The 22994-nt window shown below is 50.7% G+C and overlaps 1 protein-coding gene across 8 annotated transcripts in view; it reads right to left on the bottom strand.

Annotated features, from left to right (window-relative positions):
• Positions 1 to 22994, bottom strand: part of LOC140418616 (adhesion G protein-coupled receptor B2-like) — a 1340408-nt gene that overhangs the window by 54260 nt on the left and 1263154 nt on the right. For all 8 annotated transcript variants that reach the window (XM_072502156.1, XM_072502149.1, XM_072502159.1 and 5 more), the window contains one exon: positions 3973 to 4637. In XM_072502156.1, the coding sequence (XP_072358257.1) occupies positions 3973 to 4637 (665 nt within the window). The remainder of the gene's footprint in view (positions 1 to 3972; positions 4638 to 22994) is intronic.

The raw sequence follows: 22994 nt of genomic DNA, 5'->3' as shown, positions 1-22994 counted from the left end.
GTTTATGTCAAACAAATGCAGTGATGCATGTCTGAATGAAGTTCCACATTTCTATTGTCACTAGCTTTTTAACTATTACTTTCAGGGCAATGCACTAATCCTCTGATGCAAAGCCAAGTGACAGAGATACAATGTCTCGATTTGAATATTGATCTGTTGATTGGTGATGGGACATTATTCCTAGGGGATCATTAATTCCTCCCTTAAGTGGCCATTCTTCATTTGTCTGGCTACATGTGCTGAAAGGTTTATTTGGCAGACACCAGGGCAAGTTAATTTTCCAGCATAGATCAATGAACGGTGAGCAGGAGTGCAAACCCTAACTGAATTTGTTACCACTTGATATCAGGAACATTGAGGCTAATTGCATCATTCTCACTTCTACCAAGATCAGTTATTGTCGCATACATATAAATTTGAAATTTTACCAATCTGCATAACATGACATTGTGCATACCATTGGAGCAGATTCTTTACCACGGGGGAATGGAGCGATCAGTAGTCTAAACTGTTCCCTAATTTATGTGGTGCCTTTAACATAGCAAAACCTCCAAAACACTTCACAGGAGTAGGAGTGTATCAGAGGAAAATTGACACAGGAAAGATGACAAAAAATTGGGTCAAAGGGGTAGATTTTAAGCAGTATCGTAAAGGAGAAAGTTGGAGAGGCAAGGAGATTTGGAAAGGTAGTTCCAGAGTTTAGGGCCTACACAGCTGATGAATCATAGAATCAGAGATTTTACAGTGCAGAAGGGAGCCATTAGGCCCATTGAGTCTGCACCGGTCCATGAAAAGAGCTCCCTACCTAAGCCCACACCTCCACCCTATACCCGCAACCCAGTAACCCCACTTGACCATATTTGGCATGGTCAATCCACTTGACCCGCACATTTTCACCGAACAAGCAAGTCTTTTGGGACTTGTGGGGAGGACCCGGAGGAAACCCATGCAGACACGGGGAGAATGTGCAGACTCCGCACAGACAGTGACCTAAGCTAGGAATCGAACCTGGGATCCTGGAGCTGTGAAGCAACAGTATTATTGTGTGGATCCCATAACCAGTGGGAATAAAGTGGTTTAAGAAGAATGACCACCTGCACCTTTTCAGAGCAATAAATAAATATGGTCTTACTATCACTCACATCCCAAGAACAAGTAAAAAGCAGAAGATACTCTGATAGTTGTGAATTACTAAAGTTGAGAATGGGATTGACATTGGAGAAAAAGACGTGGGGAATGCACTTGGGAAGAAGGTTGGAGGAGCACATAAATTTCAAAGGGTTTTGGGGATGGAGGTGTTTACAAAGATAAGGAACTAGGGTCGTGAAGGGATTTATAATAATAACTTTTTTTTGTATTTCACAAGTAGGCTTACATTAACACTGCAATTAAGTTACTGTGAAAATCCCCTAGTCGCCACATTCCGGCGCCTGTTTGGGTACACAAAGGGAGAATTCAGAATGACCAAATTACCGAACAGCACGTCTTTCAGGACATGTGGGAGGAAACCGAAGCACCCGGAGAAAGCCCACGCAGACAGGGGGAGAACGTGCAGACTCCGCACAGACAGTGACCCAAGCCGGGAATCAAACCCGGGACCCTGAAGCTGTGTGCTACCTGCTGTGCTACCGTGCTGCCGGTTTGAGGGATTGACCATTATTGTGTGGATCCCATAATCAGTGGGACCAAAGTGGTTTAAGTAGAATGACCACTTGCACCTTTTCAGACAAAGAATGGACAATAATTATGGTCTTACTGCCACTCACATCCCAAGCACAAGTAAAAAGCAGAAGATACTCTGATAGTTGTGAATTGCTCAAGTTGAGAATGGGATTGATAAAACCTGGGAGCAGGTTACTGTCCTTAGTTGTGGAAAAATATAAATTCAGCTTGGAAGTAGCACAAAACAGGAATTCAACAGTGTTGAGTCAATGGAAAATCATTGGGTGTAAAATGGGCTGCCGATTCACTATTCAACAAATTTATAATTAAAATGTGTGCAGATAAAAGGATCATTTATTCTTAAAAAGAAAATAATTCCTGTCACTTTTTACACCTCTTTATGCACATTTTTCGCATAGTTACATTTATTAAGCCTGTGAGAACAAAAATCAGCTCAGAAGTACAACATTTTATTCTTCCCAGTAGCTTGAATAATATAAAAATGAATTCCTTGAATAATGATCGAGTCAACGGACCTCATCATGTTATTCCATTAGGCTTACTCCATTATCACCTACTTAAACCCAATGGGCCCAAATTCCTGGGAGGCTATTCTTCCAAGTGCGATGAAGTGGAACTTCCATTTGCCCTTGCACCTGAATATAGGCTCCATATAAAATCTCAGGGAAGGGGTCATCAACTTGGTTAGGGATAGGAGGGACGATGGCAACTCTAAACACGGGAACATCAAAGCCAAGAAATAACCCACTAGTTGTGGAAAGACAGGACGTAGTCTTTCCCATCAAAAATTTCAATACAATTCCTCTTCCCATTCCTAGAAGACTTTTGTCTGTTTCCATGGTTATTCAGGGAAGAGGTCGCTAGTTTGTCGCCCAGGGCTTATAGCTTGAGGGCCGTCACTCCACATCAAGTGACTCTCCCCCTCGTACCTCCAGTCATTGTCATGTTGGAAGGGTTTATAGGTTGACACTCAAACTGTTTGGTTGTGTTATGAACGCACGTTCCTTGGACATCAAGTCCTGGGGTGGGACTTGAACCCTGAGCTTCTGGTTCAGAGGCAGGTTCAGGGAGGTTACCCACTGTGCTACAAGACCTCCCCTCAAAAAAGGTCCTCCTAATTGCTTCTGGTCCCAATGGAGTAATTCTACAGCCTATCCTTTAATGTTCTTTTCATAAAATGATCCACAATCTCTGCTTGTATCTTTAAAAATCCCTCCAAAATTAACCCAACCTAGTATCAATGAGCAAGTCCTTTAAATACATTTTCTTGAAATCAGGGAACAAAACATAAAATTATAAGCCACAAAAATAGTGTCAAGAAAGGTGGCGAAGCTATTCTGTCCAGAACTATGGAGCACAATCAGCTGAGTCTCTTGGTCATCCTGAGTCACCAGCAGTTGCTGAACTGAGGCAACTGTTTCAAGCAAAGCTAAAAACAATCTCAGCAGCAATGGAGAAAGCCACCTTGGCTGATGATCAATGCAGAATATCTCAGTCTACCTACATCACTGAGGGACAAGTTCTGGTTCAAGAAGCCACATCACAAAAAATGGAAAATGCTGGGCTGGATTCTCCGGTCGCCAATGGCGAAATCGCGTTCGGCCAGGGAATCCAAGTTACAACCGAATCGGGGGCGGGGCTGCTTTCACGATGCCCCGCCCCCTCCAAAGCAGCGTACTCATAGAGTATGCCAAAGGAATTGCACTAGTTCCATGTGACATGAGTGCTGGCCCATTTGCATGTCCTGAATTGCTCCAGGACTGACGCCGCCATCGGGACCGTGGAACACTCCCATTCAGTCCTGGTGTCAGCACTTAGTCACACAAACTGAGAATCCAGCCCAAAGTCTGCAATAACATTGAAATATTGATTGCATACAAAATTCAAAGTTAAAACAGTAAGGAAGCAGTAATTAAATGAAAATGCTGCTGGGGTGGGATAGGTGGTGGGGAAGTAGGACTTCACTGATGGGAAAACATTAGAGATCTGCTGTTCGTAGGAGCAAAGGAATTGAAAATATATTTTATCATCAGACTATATGGAGGATGGGCAACAGGTTATCTGGACTCTGAGCAATGGCACGTCTTTCAGGACTTGTCACTCATTGCTTTAGCCTCATGAATGATAGGCAATAGGCTGCATGAATGAAGAAATGTCATTAAGTGCTAGTTGAACTTAACGATATGACTCCTGCAATGAGAGATGAGCCTTATTCAGTAGCAATACCTTCTTCCTCTGCATTGTCCCTCTGAACAATGTGACCTGATCATTATCACCATTTTAACTTACTTCTAATGAACCCGTGGATCCTGCTGAACTTGGTTTGTGACGTGGCATGGTTCTGCTCCTGTCAGCAAGTTCCGACGCCAGAATGTGCCTCACTGAAGGGTGCTGTTTGAGAGGTACACTCCGCGGGTGATTAAGAGTTCCATATGGTTGATTTATGTTAATGTTGATTTGATCGACTGCGGCAAAGTTTGGATAAACCTCTGATTCAACTGGTTGGTTCTCGACGATATTGTGCCTGCTGTCATCCACATTGATGTTTAACTTGCTGTCCTCTTTGATGAAAGGCTTTAAGCTGACTGTGCGTCTCGGGAGCACCATGTAGTCACCTTCCAGTGGCTGCTCCTGTGCCCGCCTCCACTTCACATCCACTGGCTTCAAGGTGTTCTCTGTGCACAGATACAGTGTTCCCCTCAACTCACTGTTGGTTTCCTTTTTGGCTGGCTGCTCATTCAGTTCATTTATACCAGACATCATGTTGCGCAGCTGATGCATAGGAGGCAACTGAACCAAGACATTTCCTGGTGGGATGTTTCCTGGAAGGGTTGTGAAGTTCATCCCTTCACTGTTTATATTCAGCTTTTCATCTTCCTCATCGTCCAATGAAATGTGAGACAACGTTCCAGTAATAGTTGCAGGATTGCAAGTGTTAACCTCCTTGAAGAGAACTAGGGATGCAGAAAAAATAAAAGGTATGTCAGCTGCTAAGAAAATGTTGCACATCTTTTTCAGTCTGTTATATTTTTAAGTTCATTCATCTAAGTAGCCAATGTCTGGATCTTTAAAAAATGTATTGCTTACTATTTTGCACTATCTGTTGAAATAAGCCTGAGGATTTCTATTACTGGATGAGTGCTGCGTGACTGACTTTACAATCACCCATTATCATAGTAGGGTGGCTGTTTGGTTGACAGCTACAAGTGGTTATACACTTTTTGATGTGTGACTATGAATTCCAATTCTTGTTAAAAGGGTTTGCACATTTGAATGAAATGTTTGTTGGGCTTTATTTAGTTCCAGGAACGTAAATATAACAAATGGATTTTTTATGAATGAGAATGTATCTTTCAATACAGTGAAGTCTGCACTAAAAACGTAGAATTTTATGTTATTGGACTTTATCTCATCTCTGAATGAGTCCTGAGGTCTGCCCAAAGTGGATGCTTGGTGAATTGGCACGGTCGGTGTAAGGGCAAAGGGTCATGGGTGTGAGCACTAAGTTAGTATGGGCTATAAAGGGTCATGGGGTGGATGGAGGGACATTGGTTGGCATGGGACATGAGGTGCTATAAGAGTTGTTTCGGGGTAAACCTTGACATGAGGATATGAGGAGCCATATGAGTGGATGGGGGCATAGCTTGGTGAATGTATCGGAGATGAGGGCTGGAGAGATGTTTCACATTTTGTTCTTTACTGTTTGGATACAGTGCCGGTTCCCCAATGCAGGTTCCATTCAGCTAACTTCCACAGCCGGCAGCCTCCTCAGATCTTCCGGGCTGGCCAACCTCCATTTCTAATCCAGCCTGCTACTTTCCCCAGATGGAAAATTTAATGCCTGGGCAATGTTGTTTAATTAAATCTCTGATTCTCAGATTAAGTTAATAAAGTTTGAAATCATTTTTTCTTTTCACTTGGGAGTATGGTTTTTGTTTTTCTTTCTTGATTTACTTGTGCGGAGAATCCAGCCCCTGGTCTCCAGAAACTGGGAAATGACAGGACAGCACTCGTAGGGGTCTCCAGGGGGATCAGAGGCCTCCAGATGCATGCCCTTTGGGTAGGGTGGCACCCTGGCACTGCTAGTGCCACCCAAGCATGCTGGCACTGCCAGCCTGCCACTAGGCAGTGCCACCTGGACTGCGAAGGTGCCCTGGTGTCACTATCAAGGTGCAGATGTGATCGGGCCAGGTGGGTGCCCTACGCGTGTGGTGTGTGTGTGGGGGGGGGGGGGATCGCGGTCCCTCCCATAGTGTGTTGGGGCTTGGGGGAGGGTTTGGGGGGGGGCTTGGGGATCATTTCAGGGTCCTTGGAGATCATTTAAAAATAGTGACCCGACATCTCGCTGCACTGATAAGTTCTGGAAAGCAGAGCTCCTCAGTTTCCAAGACAGAGCAATGTGCGGCCTCGACCACTCACTTCCCGTTGAAGCCCCTTACCATACGTGAGTCACATTTTATAGCCTTGTGTTTCTCGGTAATGCCATTTAGTTAAATCATGCCCATTTAATTATTAGGAAAGAGTTCATTTTCCCCCTCCAAAAATATATTTCTTAAATGTGAGGAGTGGTTAGCATCTGTAATGGGAGTTTGGAAAGTATTTTCAGCAGGGGCCAAGGAGCCAATCAATTAATTTTACCCAGTCAGACAGCCAGGAAACAACGGAAGAGATAAATTGAACAGAATTCTGGGAAAGTAAAAGTCAGAACTGTTTAAATGTCGGATATAAAATGCCTCAATTTGTGGAGCTCTGGGTAGCAAAGTTGTAAAGTAGTCATTTATTGCAAACAATTCTACCAATAAAGAGATGGGGGAAATGTTTATTGCAATGTTATTGTGCCCACTGAAAAGTAGGTTTTGTATTTTGCATCGAGAAAGACTTGCATTTCCATATCACCTTTCACAGCCACATGGTTTCCAAATGTGCCTCAGGTTGGCACTGCCAGAGGGCACTGTCAAAGCATATCCCTCTCCCCTCGGGGGCTTTAATTGCCTCTGCACCCACAGCGGGTTCCCCTTGACAGCTTCGAGTTTTTTCAATACCTGTTGTAAACCTTGCTGATGTGGTGTCACATCGGCATGGGGAATTCTTTATCCAGGACAGTGACACATGGTGGGAAAGTCCTTTAACCGTATGCTAATTTATTTTACATCACTGGCAAGGGACGGAGAAAATCTGAGAATGAGGTCTCACCTCTGAGAATCTGGTTTCTGCGGTATTGCGGGATTTTCCACCTGCCTTCCCATTTTAGCTCACGCAAACGCTGGCAGAAAATTCCACGCCAACCTGAGGTGGCACTGCGAGGGGGCAGTGCCAGGACCAATCTTCTGGGGAGCCCCATGGGGAGGGTTCCCCCTTTTGTGTTGGGGTTTGGTTGTCCTGATGCTTGTGTGTGGTGCTGCGCGAAGTGTGGGATTTCCACCCCCTCCCCCCATGGCACATCTTGAAGCAGTGGAAGTGGCCTGTCATTAACGGGGTTTTCCATTGTTCGTACCCTCCGCTGCTGGGGAACCCGTGGGCGGGAGCTTGCCGCTGCTGGGACCAGATGATCCCACCGGGGGGAACGGCGGGAAAATCCCGCCCGAGATTCGAATCATACATAGTTGATGTTGCACATTGCTGATTACAGAAGTTACACTTATTATCAGGGACATTGATTTATTAGAATTTGGGACAGCTAAGGAATAGCGATTTCTCTTCGTTTAAATCCTTATGGGTCAATAGGAAATTTAACTGAGAATAAACTAGCAAGCAGCTTTTTAAAAAAAATCACATATTGAATGATGCAATTTGTTTATTTTGAATCATAGAATCCCTACAGTGCAGAAGGAGGTTATTTGGCCCATCACATTTGCACCGATTCTCCAAAAGAACACCCTATCCAGGCCCATACCCTTACCCAATCCCTGTAAACCCACCTAACCTTTTGGACAATAAGAGGCAATTTAGCATGGCCAATCTACCTAACCTGTACATCTTTGGATTGTGGGAGGAAACCGGAGCACCCAGAGGAAACCCACACAGACATAGCGAGAACGTGCAAACTCCACACAATCACCCAAGGTCAGAATTGATCCTGGGTCCCTAGTGCTGTGAGACAGCAGAGCTAACCACTGTACTACCGTGCCACCCACTTCTTTTTTCATTGGTAGTCCCTCCTGACAGATTACTCCTAATTGTTTATTTTGATACCTGGAAATGTAATAATTTCTCAGTGATAGCTCTCTAGCTATTTACCTCATTTTTATTTCATACATACCCAAATTTTTAGCCTTCATTGGTATGATGCAGTCAAAAATGTAATAGAAGAATTAGTAGCTTGTAAGTGTATGGCAAAAGTGACTAGAGAAGTGACTAAAGAAAGTTTTGAAGTAGAATATGCACTTCTGTTGCATTGCTGTATGCAAATTTAGTTTCAGATGCTAGAATCTATTTGAAAGGCTGTGGTAACGGTGTATTTGGAAAATAATGTGATATTTTGCATAGTCAACATGGATTTGTGAAAGGGAATTAGGGCGCGATTCTCCGCTCCCGCGACTAAGTGCCCACGCCGTCGTGAACGCCGTCGGGTTTCACGACGGTGCAAAACGGCCCCGATCGCGATCGATTCAGTGCCGGAAATGGGTTAGGAGCGGGGCCGCGAGGAACTCGGGGGGCGTGGCGCGAAAACAGCGTTGTAAGCGCGCGACACCCGAATGACGCGGCACTGCGCCATAAATGGCGCGATCCGCGCACGGAAGGACCCAGGAGGAGGAGATGGCTGAGTCCCGACGAGCCGCACCGAGGTTCCTGGACACGGACCTGGACACCCTCCTCGATGAGGTTGAAAGCCGAAGGGCCACCCTCTGCCCAAGACGTGGGCATCGTCAGCCGTCCAGCACGGTGAGGCGCGGTTGGTGTAAAGTTAGCACCGCTGTGAGTGCTGTGGGGCTCACCCCCCAGTCTGGGGAGCAGTGTCGGAAGAAGCTGTACAACCTCACTTTGGCTGCCAGGGTAAGTGCCATGAGGGTGCTCCAGGGTCACAACCAACCCTCCCCCCCAACCCCTGTGCACGAGCACGGGGATGTGATGCTTTATCCAACCCCCCCAGGACAGGACAGTTCACAACCAACGTGAGCCTATGAGAACTGGAGGGGGTTCTCCTGTGCTGCACCCCCTAAATGTTCACGAGCAGAGGGCCCTGGACCTTGCTGGGGGATCCACCACCCGGGAGGTGGCGACATGCCAGGTCGGAGGCGCAGAAGCAAGTGAGACAACCCTGCATGTCCTCAACCTCCCCCCCCCCCAACCCGTCATCGCCCCCCTCACACTCTGGCCACTGCACCTCCGATCCCCTCCCCCCCTCACACACTGCCCCCACCACCACCATACACCCAGCCCAGCGTGTCTAACGAACCCTGTATCGTTGTGTTCTCCAGGGCCAGCCGCCGAACGTCCAGGGTCGTCTCGGCCAAGACAAAGCCGACCATCTCCAACCTCAAGCACACCCAGGGACGCACACCAGAGGGTGGCAGTCGGTCGGACAGGAGGGCCATTCTCTCAGTCTGGGATGCTGGACGGGGACGCACATACGACGGACAGAGACAATACTGAGGGGCACAGGACGGACAGTGACGATGACGCACAGAGAATGGCCACTCAGTCCACGGATTCACCTGGAGGGCAACATGACATGGGCCGCATGCACCTTGCGCCGGGCCATGAGGGGGAGCAGTACACACAAGACTTCCTAACAGACGATGACCTCGAGCTAGCGGCACTGCTGTCTCCAACACCATCCACCATCGCAGAGACACTCACCTCGGTTGGGCAGATAAGTGATGAGGCTCCCTGGTCACGGTCTGGTGCGCACCACACGCCGAGCAGGTACAGCAGGTGGAGTTTGGAGCAGCCGAGGGGTTGGATGGTCGGAGGGCAGCCCAGGCCCAGCAAACAGCTGCCGTCCAGACGGTTCCCGGGTTCCTGGATGTACTTGACCCACCCGGACAAACGATGCATGTGGACACCGAGGGACTGAATAACAGGATGCGGGCCATCTTCCAGGACCTGCACACGCAGTTGAAGGCGTCCATTCGCTTCCAGGAGCAGGGAGGGGGGGGGGCTGGTGGGTGCAGTGTGGTGCCCGTGTGCAGGACTGGCTGTGCAAGTGGCAGTGTTCAGCGAATCCCTCCCCCACGGTGCGTGAACCGTGCGGCCACCAACGCGTCGCGTGCCCGCTGTCCTCGACGGTGCCGTCGTGCAGCCTCCTGGACGTCACCAGCACCCAGGCAGTGTCTGTGTCCTGCGCCCCTCCCCCCACCCGGATGCTTCTCTTCCTCCTCCCCTTTGTTTGCATTGGCTCCGGTGCCGTCGGGTCCTCCTCCCTCCAACTCCTCCACCAGTGCATCTCCCCTCTGCATGGCAATGTTGTGCAGCGCACAGCAGATCACAACTATGCGACCGACCCTATCGGGCCGGTCCTGCAGGGCCCCTCCGGTTCGGTCCAGGCATCTGAATCGCATCTTCAGCAGGCCAAAGCACCGCTCCACCACACCCCTGGTTGCTGCATGGGCCTCGTTCTATAGGCTCTCCGCATTGGTCTGAGGCCTCCGTATTGGCGTCATCAGCCATAGCCTCAAAAGATAGCCCCGGTCGCCCAGCAACCAGCCCCTCAGCCGGGGGGGGGGGGGGGATCCATCAAACATTGCGAGGCTGAACGACTGTGCCAGAATGTAGGCGTCATGCACACTCCCGGGGTACCTTGCACACACATGCATGATCTTCATGTGGGGGTCGCACACCACCTGACTGTATGCGCCCTTCCTATTCATGAACACTTCCCTGTTGTCTGCAGGTGGGCGCATGGGGATGTGCACACCATCGCTGACACCCTGGACCATCGGTATCCCGGCCACCACGTGCCCGTGCTTCCTGCTGTGCTCGGTCCTCGGGGAATTTAATGCACCTGTCCGCGATGGCGTACAAGGCGTCGGTCACGGCCCTGATGCACCTGTGGACCGATGTCTGTGAGATCCCGGATAGATTCCTGCTCGGCGCCTGGAAGGAACCGGTAGCGTAAAAGTTTAGGGCCACCGTCACCTTGACGGAGACTGGTATAGCGTGTCCTCCACCCATTCCAAGTGGTGCGAGGTGTGCCACGAGGTGGCATATGTGCGACCGTCTCCCTGCTGAACCGTAGTCTCCAACTGCATGTGATGTCCGGTAGGGCCTCGAACGACATTCTGTCACGGTACACCCTAGGCCTTGCTGGGCACCTGTGGCGCCCTGGCACCACCATCAGTGGCTCCTCCTCCTCCTCCTCCCCCTAAGCACTTCGATATCAGTGCCCGCTTCCTGTGCATTCCTTGTCGTCGGGGGGGTCAATGTTCCCCTCGGCATACCCCTGGACATTGCAGGTCTGAGCGTCTGCAGCCTGCGCTGACGGGCCACTCCACGGCCATCCCCTCTGCTGCAGCAGCAACCGCTGCATCTGCAGCCACTGTGGGCTGTCTGAGTCTACGCTGCCGGATGGCCACCTGCAGAGCTGCGGCTCCAACCACGGCAGTGAACATCGCTGTCTGGTTGGCATACATGGTGACCTGCAGGAGGGTGGTGGGGGACAGAGAAACGACATGTTACACCAAGGTTCTTCCACACCTCGCCAGCCGGGCTGCATGGGATACCTGTGTGTTCCGGTGGCCTGGTCGCGCTGCAGATACGCAGTCAGTTTAACACCTGGTCACTGTCTGCGCCCAACGGTCAGTTCACACCGTCCTCCTCACCAGTGTGCCAGTCGCCTGTGCCCATCAGCCACACGACAACCTGCGGCCGTGTCCTCGTCACCGTCCTGCCATATCACGGCGGCTGACATGTGGCATCCGCGGATGGACGACACCCTCCACACTCGCCCTCACCCCCCTCCCACCTCCACTCCCTCCCTCACACTCCTCCCACCTCCACTCCCCACTCCCTCCCTCACCCCCCCTCCCACCTCCACTCCCTCCCTCCACCCCCCCCCCCCCCCCCCCACTCCCCCGTTGGCCGCAACATTCTCGGGGAAGCCGACCCGGTCTGCAGGAGCTCCGGAACAGTCCGCTCATCTCCTCACTGCTCAGCGTTAGCCAGCACGACTGGCTGACGACTTTATTTACCAGGTGTGAACGGCGACGGCGTGAACTGGGGTCACACCGTCGGGACTTCGGCCCATCCGGGCCGGAGAATAGCGGGGGTAGCAGAGAATCGCCATTTTGGGTGTCTCCGGCCTGCGCCGCGCAGAACTCGACGGGGCCGATCTTGCCACTTGGGTGAATTGCGGGAGGGCGTCGGACCGGCGTCGCATGGAAAAATGACGCGCCAGGCGATTCTCCCAACCGGCGCGGCATCGGAGAATCACGCCCCAGGTTTGACAAACCTGTTGTGAGTTCTTTTGAGAATGTTACTAGGAGAATAGATAAGGGACAATCAGTGGATGTGGTGCACTTGGATTTTCAGAAGGCTCTCGATAAGGTCCCACATTGGAAGTTAGTAAACAAAATTATAGCTCATGGGATGGGGCAAATATACTGGCATGGATTGAGTATTGGTTAATGTGCAGAAAACAGAGAGCAGGATAAATGGATCATGCTGAGGTTATCTGGCTGTGACTAATGGGGTACAGTGCTTGGGGCCCAGATATTCACAACATATATCAATGATTTAAATGTAGGGACAAAATGTAATATTTCCAAGTTTGTCAATGTCACAAAACTTGGTGAGTTGTGAGGAGGATGCAAAGTGGCTTCAAGGAAATTTGGACAGGTTAAGTGAGTGGACAAGTGTATGGCATATGGAATATAATGGGGAAAATGTGAAGCTACTCCACTTTGGTAGGAAAAACAGAAAACAGAGTATTTTTGAAATTGAGAGAGATTGCGAAATGCTGATATCCAAAGCGACCTGGGTGTTCTTGTCCATAAGTCACTGAAAGCTAACATACAGGTGGAACAAACAATTCAGAAGGCAAATGGTATGTAAACATTTATTGCAAGGGAACTTAAGTATAGGAATAAGGAAGTCTTACTGCAGTTGTATAGAACCTTGGTAAGACCACACCTGGAGTATTGGTCTCCTACCTCAGAAAGGATACACTGGCCATAGAGGCAGTGCACAAATCAGACTAATCCCTGGGATGGTGGGATTGTCCAATGAGGTGAGATTGAGGAGGTTGGACCTATTCTTTAGAGTTTAGAAGAATGAGAAGTGAACTCACTGTACAAAGGGCTCGATAGGGTAGATGCAAGAAAAATGTTTCCCTGGTTGGAAGCAGGGTGGGGGTGTTGGGGTGGTGGTGGTCGAGAAACAGGGTACACAGTCTTAAAATAAGAGGTTAGGACTGAGATGAGGAGGAACATCTTCAGTCAGGGGGTAATAAATCATAGGAATTCTCAAGCCCAGAGGGCTGTGGAGGCTCAGTCAGTGAGTATGTTCAAAGCAAGGCCAATAGATTTCTAGATAGCAATGGCACTAAGGGACATGGGGACAGTGCAGAAATGTTGCATTGAGGTAGACGATCAGCTATGATCTAATTAAATGACAGAGCAGACTTCATGGGCCGAATGGTCTTCTGCTGCTTCTATGGACGGCACGGTAGCACAGTGGTTAGCACCGTTGCTTCACAACGCCAGGGTCCCAGGTTCGATTCCCGACTTGGGTCACTGTCTGTGCAGAGTCTGCACGTTCTCCCTATGTCTGCATGGGTTTCCTCTGGGTGCTCCGGTTTCCTCCCACAAGTCCCGAACGACGTGGTGCCGGATTCTCCGATTTTGCGGAGAAGGATGAGGGGCGACTTGATAGAGGTTTATAAGATGATCAGGGGAATAGATAGAGTAGACAGTCAGAGACTTTTTCCCCGGGTGGAACACACCATTACAAGGGGACATAAATTTAAGGTGAAAGGTGGAAGATATAGGAGGGATATCAGAGGTAGGTTCTTTACCCAGAGAGTAGTGGGGGCATGGAATGCACTGCCTGTGGAAGTAGTTGAGTCGGAAACATTAGGGACCTTCAAGCAGCTATTGGATAGGTACATGAATTACGGTAAAATGATATAGTGTAGATTTATTTGTTCTTAAGGGCAGCACGGTAGCATTGTGGATAGCACAATTGCTTCACAGCTCCAGGGTCCAAGGTTCGATTCCGGCTTGGGTCATTGTCTGTGCGGAGTCTGCACGTCCTCCCCGTGTCTGCGTGGGTTTCCTCCGGGTGCTCCGGTTTCCTCCCACAGTCCAAAGATGTGCGGGTTAGGTGAATTGGCCAATGATAAATTGCCCTTAATGTCCAAATTGCCCTTGGTGTTGGGTGGAGGTGTTGGGTTTGGGTGTGGTGCTCTTTCCGGGGGCCGGTGCGGACTCGGGGGGCCGGGTGGCCTCCTTCTGCACTGTAAATTCAATGATAATCTATGATTAATCTAGGACAAAGGTTCGGCACAACATCGTGAGCCGAAGGGCCTGTTCTGTGCTGTATTTTCTATATGTGGCGACGCCGGTGTGGGAACTGTGGCATTCTACTACGCCAAAATCGCCGCCGATCTCTCACCGATTCCAGGACCGATGACGAGCTAGCTGCGGTGCCGGGTAAAGCTCCTGGCTCCCGTGCTAAAAACGGCCAGGGAAGCAGTAGGTGTCGATGGTGTAATAAAAGATATTTGGAAATTGGGAAGTTGATTGAGGCAGTGTATAGTATGGGATTTATATAATGACTGCTCTCTGAAAAGACTATAAATAAATTGGAGTAGTTGGAATGAAAATGATATAATGGATACAGGAAAAGCAGAGGCAGACAGCCTTTTTTTCCTTACAACCTGTTATTATTTAATGAATCATTTCACACACTCTTGCTCCTTCCTGCCTTGGGCCAGCTGTTTAGTTCACAATAAATTCAAAGGCCCACTCTCCCAAAGTCTAATTTCATGTTCTCAGCCACTATTCATTTACTTAATTAACTTGTTGTGGTAGTATGTATTGGGGGGTCATGTGGGACTGGAAGCCCTAATGTCATTGGCTGACAGATCCCGGGTCCTGGTTGGCCGTTGACCTCAAGCTCCGCCCTGAAGGCGGAGTATAAGAAGCCGGAGTCTTCCCCCGCAGGCCAGTTTACTATTAAGCTGCGGGGGAACAGACACGCTTAATAAAGCCTCATCGACTTCACTCTATTCGTCTCACGGAGTCTTTGTGCGCTACAATTTATTAAGCGTGCCTAAAAAAAAAAGGACTATGGAGCTCAGGATCATTCCGGAATGCCTGAGGATCAGCCCCCACGCAGTGAACGCGGCAGCAGCCTTCAAGCACTGGCAGACTTGCTTCGAGGCCTACCTCAGAACGACCACCGGCCGAGTCTCAGAAGACCAAAAACTGCAGGTCCTGCACTCGAGGGTGAGCACGGAGATTTTCTCCCTCATCGAAGACTCGGACGATTTCCAGACGGCGTTCGCAGCACTGAAAAGTCTCTATGTCCGCCCTGTTAACCAAATCTACGCTCGCTACCAGCTCGCGACGAGACGGCAAGCTCCCGGAGAATCGATGGACGAGTTCTATGCCGCGCTGCTGATTTTGGGACGAGCCTGCAGCTGCCCGTCGGTGAACGCAAATGAACACACGGACATGTTAATGCGCGATGTTTTTGTGGCAGGTATGCAATCCTCCCAAATCCGCCAAAGACTTCTAGAAAAAGAGTCGCTAGGACTCTCAGAGGCACGGGCCCTAGCAGCCTCCCTAGACGTGGCCGCGCGTAATACCCGCGCCTACGGCCCCGACCGCGCGGCAACCCATTGGGCCCCGTACGTACCCGTCGCGGCAAACCCCCTACCCCCCCCCCCCGGACACCCCACAGGCTTGCGCGGTCCAAACGCCGAGTCGCACCGGGGGCGCCCGCTGTTATTTCTGCGGCCAGGCGAAACACCCCCGACAGCGCTGCCCGGCCCGCGCAGTTATCTGCAAAAGCTGCGGGAAAAAGGGCCATTATGCGGTTGTGTGCCGGTCCCGCGAGGTCGCCGCCGTCCCGGGAGCACAGGGAGCCCTGCAAGCAGTTTACGTGCCCCAACCCCCCCAGCACGCCATGTACGACCCGCAGGCGCAGCCGCTCTGGGTCCCGACCACCGCGGTCCCGGGAGAACTGGGAGCCCTGCACGCCGCCTACGCTCCCCAACCCCCCTCCCCGCAGCCCATGTATGACCCGCCGCTGGCGCTACCGCTTTGGGTCCCGGCCAACACTCTCCACGGAGAGGAGGGAGTTTTCCGTGTCCCTAACGCCACACTAACCCCCACCCCGCGCCCCACGCCTGACCCGCCGGCGCCACCTACTTGGGCCCCGACCACCGCTGTCCCCGGTGAGGGAGCTCCGCGCGGTCCTAGCGCTCGCGGACCTAGCGCTCCCCAGCCCCCCCAGCACACCATGTGCGACCCGCAGACGCCGCCATTTTGGGTCCCGGCCACCACGAGGGGAGGAGGGGCGCCGCCATCTTGGACCGCCCCAGACCTGTACGACGCATGGGGGCGGCCATTTTGTTCATCCCCGACGCCATCTTGGACGGCAACAACGGACCCCACCCCACTACTACAACCACGGCTCGCTTCGATTACGCTCGATCAAGCTCGGCCCCGGACACTCCAGACGACGACGACAACGGTACTAATAAACGGCCACGAGACGCCATGCCTAGTCGACTCCGGGAGCACGGAAAGCTTTATACACCCCAACACGGTAAGACGCTGTTCCTTGACCACCTATCCCAGCGCACAAAAGATTTGCCTAGCTGCAGGATCCCACTCCGTACAGATCCAGGGATTCTGCATAGTTACCCTAACGGTGCAGGGGAGGGAGTTCAAAAACTACAAACTAAACGTCCTTCCCCAACTCTGTGCCCCCACCTTGCTGGGATTAGATTTCCAATGCAATCTACAGAGCCTTACGTTCAAATTCGGCGGCCCCATACCCCCACTCACGATCTGCGGCCTCGCAACCCTCAAGGTGCAACCCCCGTCCTTGTTTGCGAACCTCACCCCGGATTGCAAACCCGTCGCCACTAGGAGCAGACGGTACAGCGCCCAGGACCGGGCCTTCATTCGGTCCGAAGTCCAGCGTCTACTAAAGGAGGGCATAATCCAGGCCAGCAATAGTCCCTGGAGAGCGCAGGTGGTAGTAGTGAAGACAGGGGAGAAACAAAGGATGGTCATTGACTATAGCCAGACCATCAACAGGTACACACAACTAGACGCGTACCCTCTCCCCCGCATATCCGACATGGTCAATCGGATTGCCCAATATAAAGTCTTCTCCACCGTGGACCTCAAGTCCGCCTACCATCAGCTCCCCATCCGCCCAAGTGACCGCAAGTACACAGCCTTCGAGGCAGACGGGCGATTATACCATTTCCTACGGGTCCCTTTTGGCGTCACAAACGGGGTCTCGGTCTTCCAACGGGAGATGGACCGAATGGTTGATCAACATGGGTTGCGGGCCATGTTCCCGTATCTCGACAATGTAACCATCTGCGGCCACGATCAGCAGGACCACGACGCCAACCTCCAAAAATTCCTCCAGACCGCCAAAGCCTTGAACCTCACGTACAACGAGGACAAGTGCGTTTTTAGCACCGACCGGCTAGCCATTCTGGGCTACGTAGTGCGCAATGGGATAATAGGCCCCGGCCCCGAACGTATGCGCGCACTCATGGAATTTCCCCTCCCGCACTGCCCAAAAGCCCTGAAACGCTGCTTGGGGTTCTTTTCGTACTACGCCCAGTGGGTCCCCCAGTACGCAGACAAGGCCCGCCCCCTAATACAGACCACGACCTTCCCTCTGTCGACAGAGGCTTGCCAGGCCTTCAGCCGCATCAAAGCGGATATCGCAAAGGCCACGATGCGCGCCATCGACGAGTCCCTCCCCTTCCAGGTCGAGAGCGACGCCTCCGACGTAGCTCTAGCGGCCACTCTTAACCAAGCGGGCAGACCCGTGGGCTTTTTCTCCCGGACCCTCCACGCCTCAGAAATCCGCCACTCTTCAGTAGAAAAGGAAGCCCAAGCCATAGTGGAAGCTGTGCGACATTGGAGGCATTACCTGGCCGGCAGGAGATTCACTCTCCTCACGGACCAACGGTCGGTAGCCTTCATGTTCGATAGTGCACAGCGGGGCAAAATCAAAAACGACAAAATCTTAAGGTGGAGGATCGAGCTCTCCACCTTCAAATATGAGATTTTGTATCGTCCCGGAAAGCTGAACGAGCTGTCCGATGCCCTATCCCGCGGCACATGTGCCAACGCACAAATTAACCGCCTCCAAACCCTCCACGAGGACCTCTGCCACCCGGGGGTCACTCGGTTTTACCACTTCATCAAGTCCCGCAATCTCCCATACTCTTTAGAGGACGTCCGTACAGTCACAAGGGACTGCCACATCTGCGCGGAATGCAAGCCGCATTTTTTCAGGCCAGATGGAGCGCACCTGATTAAGGCTTCCCACCCCTTTGAACGCCTCAGTCTCGATTTCAAAGGGCCCCTCCCCTCCACCGACCGCAACGCATATTTTCTTAATGTAGTGGACAAATACTCCCGCTTCCCTTTTGCCATTCCCTGTTCTGACATGACCGCGGCCACAGTCATTAAAGCCCTGAACAGCATCTTCACACTGTTCGGTTACCCCGCATACGTCCACAGCGACAGGGGGTCCTCTTTCATGAGTGACGAGCTGCACCAGTTCCTGCTCAGCAAGGGCATAGCCTCAAGCAGGACGACCAGCTACAACCCCCGGGGGAACGGGCAAGTAGAAAGGGAGAACGGCACGGTCTGGAAGGCCGTCCTACTGGCCCTACGGTCCAGGGACCTCCCAGTTTCACGGTGGCAGGAGGTCCTCCCGGACGCTCTCCATTCCATCCGGTCGTTATTATGTACGAGCACTAATCAAACGCCTCATGAGCGTCCCCTTGTCTTCCCTAGGAGGTCCTCCTCTGGAACGTCGCTGCCGACCTGGCTGGCGGCCCCAGGACCCATCCTGCTCCGAAAGCATGTGCGGGCACATAAGGCGGACCCGTTGGTCGAAAGGGTTCACCTCCTTCACGCGAACCCCCAGTACGCCTACGTGGAGTACCCCGACGGCTGACAGGACACGGTCTCCCTGCGGGATCTGGCGCCCGCCGGCAACACGCACACCCCCCCGACACCATCAACCCAACCCCCCCCCTTCCTGCCACCGCCGCACCCCGCGACCGCCCCCTTCCCAGGAGGATCGGTTCCCCTCCCCTCAGCACCGACCAAGAATCAAGCCCGAGCTGAAACCGTACTGGAGGCGACAACACTGGTACAAGCACCACCACCACCGCCGGGGCCGAGGCGATCGACACGGACGACCAGACCGCCCGACCAACTCGTGGCGTCGATGTAAAACAAATATGGACTGTTCACAAGAACATTTTGCTTTTCTTCCTATACCCTCTGTAAATAGTTGCAACAGGACAAAATTGTCCAATACTGTATTGCTATGTGAATGTTTTGTCCTCCCAGGACCAGCCCTGTAAACCCTTACCACCATACGAAGCATCACCCCGCCGGGTTCATTTTTGACAAGGGGTGAATGTGGTAGTATGTATTGGGGGTCATGTGGGACTGGAAGCCCTAATGTCATTGGCTGACAGATCCCGGGTCCTGGTTGGCCGTTGAACTCAAGCTCCGCCCTGAAGGCGGAGTATAAGAAGCCGGAGTCTTCCCCTGCAGGCCAGTTTACTATCGAGCTGCGGGGGAACAGACACGCTTAATAAAGCCTCATCGACTTCACTCTATTCGTCTCACGGAGTCTTTGTGCGCTACACTTGTCAAAGCTCAATTTCATGTCATTAATATATTTGCTTGCTGTCCAATTGCAAGCCAATTCAACTTATTTCAGGAGGTCTAATAAAATTGGCGTACGGTTTTTAAAGCATTTAAAATATTAGGAAACATCCTGCAGCTAGCAGGAAAAGAGTTTGCTGAACTGGGGGATGGAGACATGAGAGCCAGAGTTCAGAGGGGTCATCGTGTCACCAATCAGTAGGAAATGTGAATAACAACTAATATGAATACATCAGTACAGAATAATCTTTAGGCATTTACTTGGACAAACAATATCATTACATTAGCCTTTATAAAGTCTAGTTGATACTGGAATTGAGTGTGACACTCAAGTGCATCCAGATGCAAGACTTAAATATATAACAGGTTGGCCGTGATCTTGGGCAAGCTGCAGATTGAAGGTTGGGGTCACTGATCGTGGACTAGAGACAAAACATTCTTTAAGGGAGCACCAGAAGCACTCCTGTTCCTCTGGCCCACAGAAGACTTATAAAAGAAACTTACCTGGTGCAGACGGTACTTCATGCCACCCCTTTGCTCCTGGAGTTCCTAAGCCCTGGGAAGTTGGGCGACAGTTGTTAAATTTAAATCAGACTGCCAACTGCATAGTGGATTTAGATATGTTAATGAAGTGTCCTGCATCTCCAAAACTTGCATGACATGTTACCATCTACTGTAAATGGTGGTTGACAGTTGGGGGTCTTCTATCATGTTTTATGGGTTAACCTCCCATCAAAACTCCTCCCATCCATTGTGGGGAGTTAATATTGAGTCCAATAGCTTCAGTGCAAGAAACATTGAAGTAACTTGATTATTACTGCAGGCTGATGGACATACCATTGAATTCAGGTGAATTCAGGTGCCAGTGACATTTTAACCCCAGTATCTGTTAGAATGTTTCTATTAAAGTAAAAACAAGGAAGCTGCTACAGGACTGGGAATTGTATGGAGAAAGTTACAATGATACTTTTGAGATGTTGATCCAGAAGTGCATTGTAGCTTACAGACAAGCTTGTGTCCAGGCCTGCTGCTGGGTTTGGGAGATAGGAATTAAATTGTGATGTCTCTTGGTATAATCTGACAGGTTAAAGTCCAACAGGTTTGTTTCAAATCACTAGCTTTCGGAAGGTGAATGAAGAGGTATGTTCCAGAAACATATACATAGACAAAGTCAAAGATGCAAGACAATGCGAGCATTTGCAGGTAATTAAATCTTTGGGACCCTGTGTGAGAATCTCTCTGGCTACATTGAGGGCATCTTGAAACCCATCGTACAAGGAACGTCCAGCTTCTGTCGCGACACAACGGACTTCCTACAGAAACTCAGCACCTATGGACCAGTTGAACCAGGAACATTCCTCGACACAATGGATGTCTCGGTACTCTACACCAACATCCCCCATGACGACGGCATTGATGCAACAGCCGCAGTACTCAACACTGACAACTGCCAATCTCCAGACGCAATTCTGCAACTCATCCGCTTCATTCTGGACCACATCTTCACCTTCGACAACAAGTTCTTCATCCAGACGCACGGAAGAGACCAAATTCGCACCTCAATATGCCAACATCTTCATGCACAAGTTTGAACAAGACCTCCTCACCACACAGGACCTTCAACCGGTGTTATACACCAGATACATCAATGACATTTTTTTCCTTTGGACCCACGGCGAAGAATCACTGAAACGACTACATGATGACATCAATAAGTTCTATCCCACCATCAGGCTCACCATGGACTACTCTCCAAAATCGATTGCATTCTTGGACACACTCATCGATAGTGACATTTAAGGGGCATCTTGACAAATACATGAATAGGATGGGAATAGAGGGATACGGACCCAGGAAGTGTAGAAGATTGTAGTTTAGTCGGGCAGCATGGTCGGCACGGGCTTGGAGGGCCGAAGGGCCTGTTCCTGTGCTGTACATTTCTTTGTTCTTTACCGCAAGCCCACGATAACCTCACGATGCTCCACTTCTCCAGCTTCCACCCAAACCACATTAAAGAAGCCATCCCCTATGGACAAGCCCTCCCTATACACAGGATCTGCTCAGACAAGGAGGAGCATAACAGACATCTACAGACGCTGAAAGATGCCCTCGTACGAATGGGATATGGCGCTCGACTCATTGATCGACAGTTCCAATGATCCACAGCAAAAAATCGCACCGACCTCCTCAGAAGACAAACACGGGATGCAACCGACAGAATACCCTTCGTCGTCCAGTACTTCCCCGGAGTGGAGAAACTACGACATCTTCTACGCAGTGTTCAACACGTCATCGATGAAGATGAACATCTTGCCAAGGTCATCCCCACACCCCCACGACTTGCCCTCAAACAACCGCGCAACCTCAAACAAACCATTGTTTGCAGCAAACTACCCAGCCTTCAGAACAGCGACCACGACACCACACAACTCTGCCATGGCAATCTCTGCAAGACGTGCCAGATCATCGACATGGATACCACCATTACACGTGAGGACACCACCCACCAGGTACGCAGTACATACTCGTGCGACTCGGCCCACGTTGTCTACCTCATATGCTGCAGGAAAGGATGTCCCAAAGCGTGGTACATTGGCGAGACCATGCAGACGCTGTGACAATGGATAAACGGATATCGCGCGACATTCACCAGGTAGGAATGTTCCCTTCCAGTCGGGGAACACTTCGGCAGTCAAGGGCATTCAGCCTCTGATCTCCGGGTAAGCGTTCTCCAAGGCGGCCTTCAGGCGTGCGACAACGCAAAATCGCCGAGCAGAAACTTGCAGCCAAGTTCCGCACACATGAGTGCGGCCTCAACCGGGACCTGGGATTCATGTCGCATTACATTCACCCCCCACCATCTGGCCTGGGCTTGCAAAATCCTACCAACTGTACTGGCTTGAGACAATTCACACCACTTTAACCTGGGGTTACCCCTCTCTCTGGATCTGTAAAGACTTAATTACCTGCAAATACTCGCATTCAAAGCATTGTCTTGCATCTTTGACTTTGTCAATATATATTTTTCTGGAACCTACCTCTTCATTCACCTGAGGAAGGAGCAATGCTCCAAAAGCTAGTGATTTGAAATAAACCTGTTGGACTTTAACCTGGTGTTGTAAGACTTCATATTGTGCTCACTGCAGTCCAACACTGGCATCTCCACATTATAATCTGACAGGCGGAGCTTATAGTTGATGTGGGAAGGAGTAATAGACAGGGATGGGAACACGTGGGGCCAGGGCACAGGCCCTGGAATCAGAGAGATGGTGGGATGTCACGGTTATTGAGAAGCATGGACTGGGTGGGGTCATAGAATAAGGTATTGTAAGGAAAAGCTTGGCATACGTTCACAGTTCCTGTGGCAGTGAAAAAGGACTTGGGGCAACAGTGGAAGAAGTAAAATAAGAGTCAGGGTGCTCAGCCAGGCATAGGCCTCAGAGAGAAACCATTTCTAGAGATTTAGAGCATACGCAA

Source organism: Scyliorhinus torazame, chromosome 1 (assembly GCF_047496885.1).
Source record: "Scyliorhinus torazame isolate Kashiwa2021f chromosome 1, sScyTor2.1, whole genome shotgun sequence".
Classification (NCBI taxonomy): Eukaryota; Metazoa; Chordata; class Chondrichthyes; order Carcharhiniformes; family Scyliorhinidae; genus Scyliorhinus; species Scyliorhinus torazame.
Note: the sequence above shows the minus strand (reverse complement) of the source record. Positions and strands in the feature narration are given on the sequence as shown.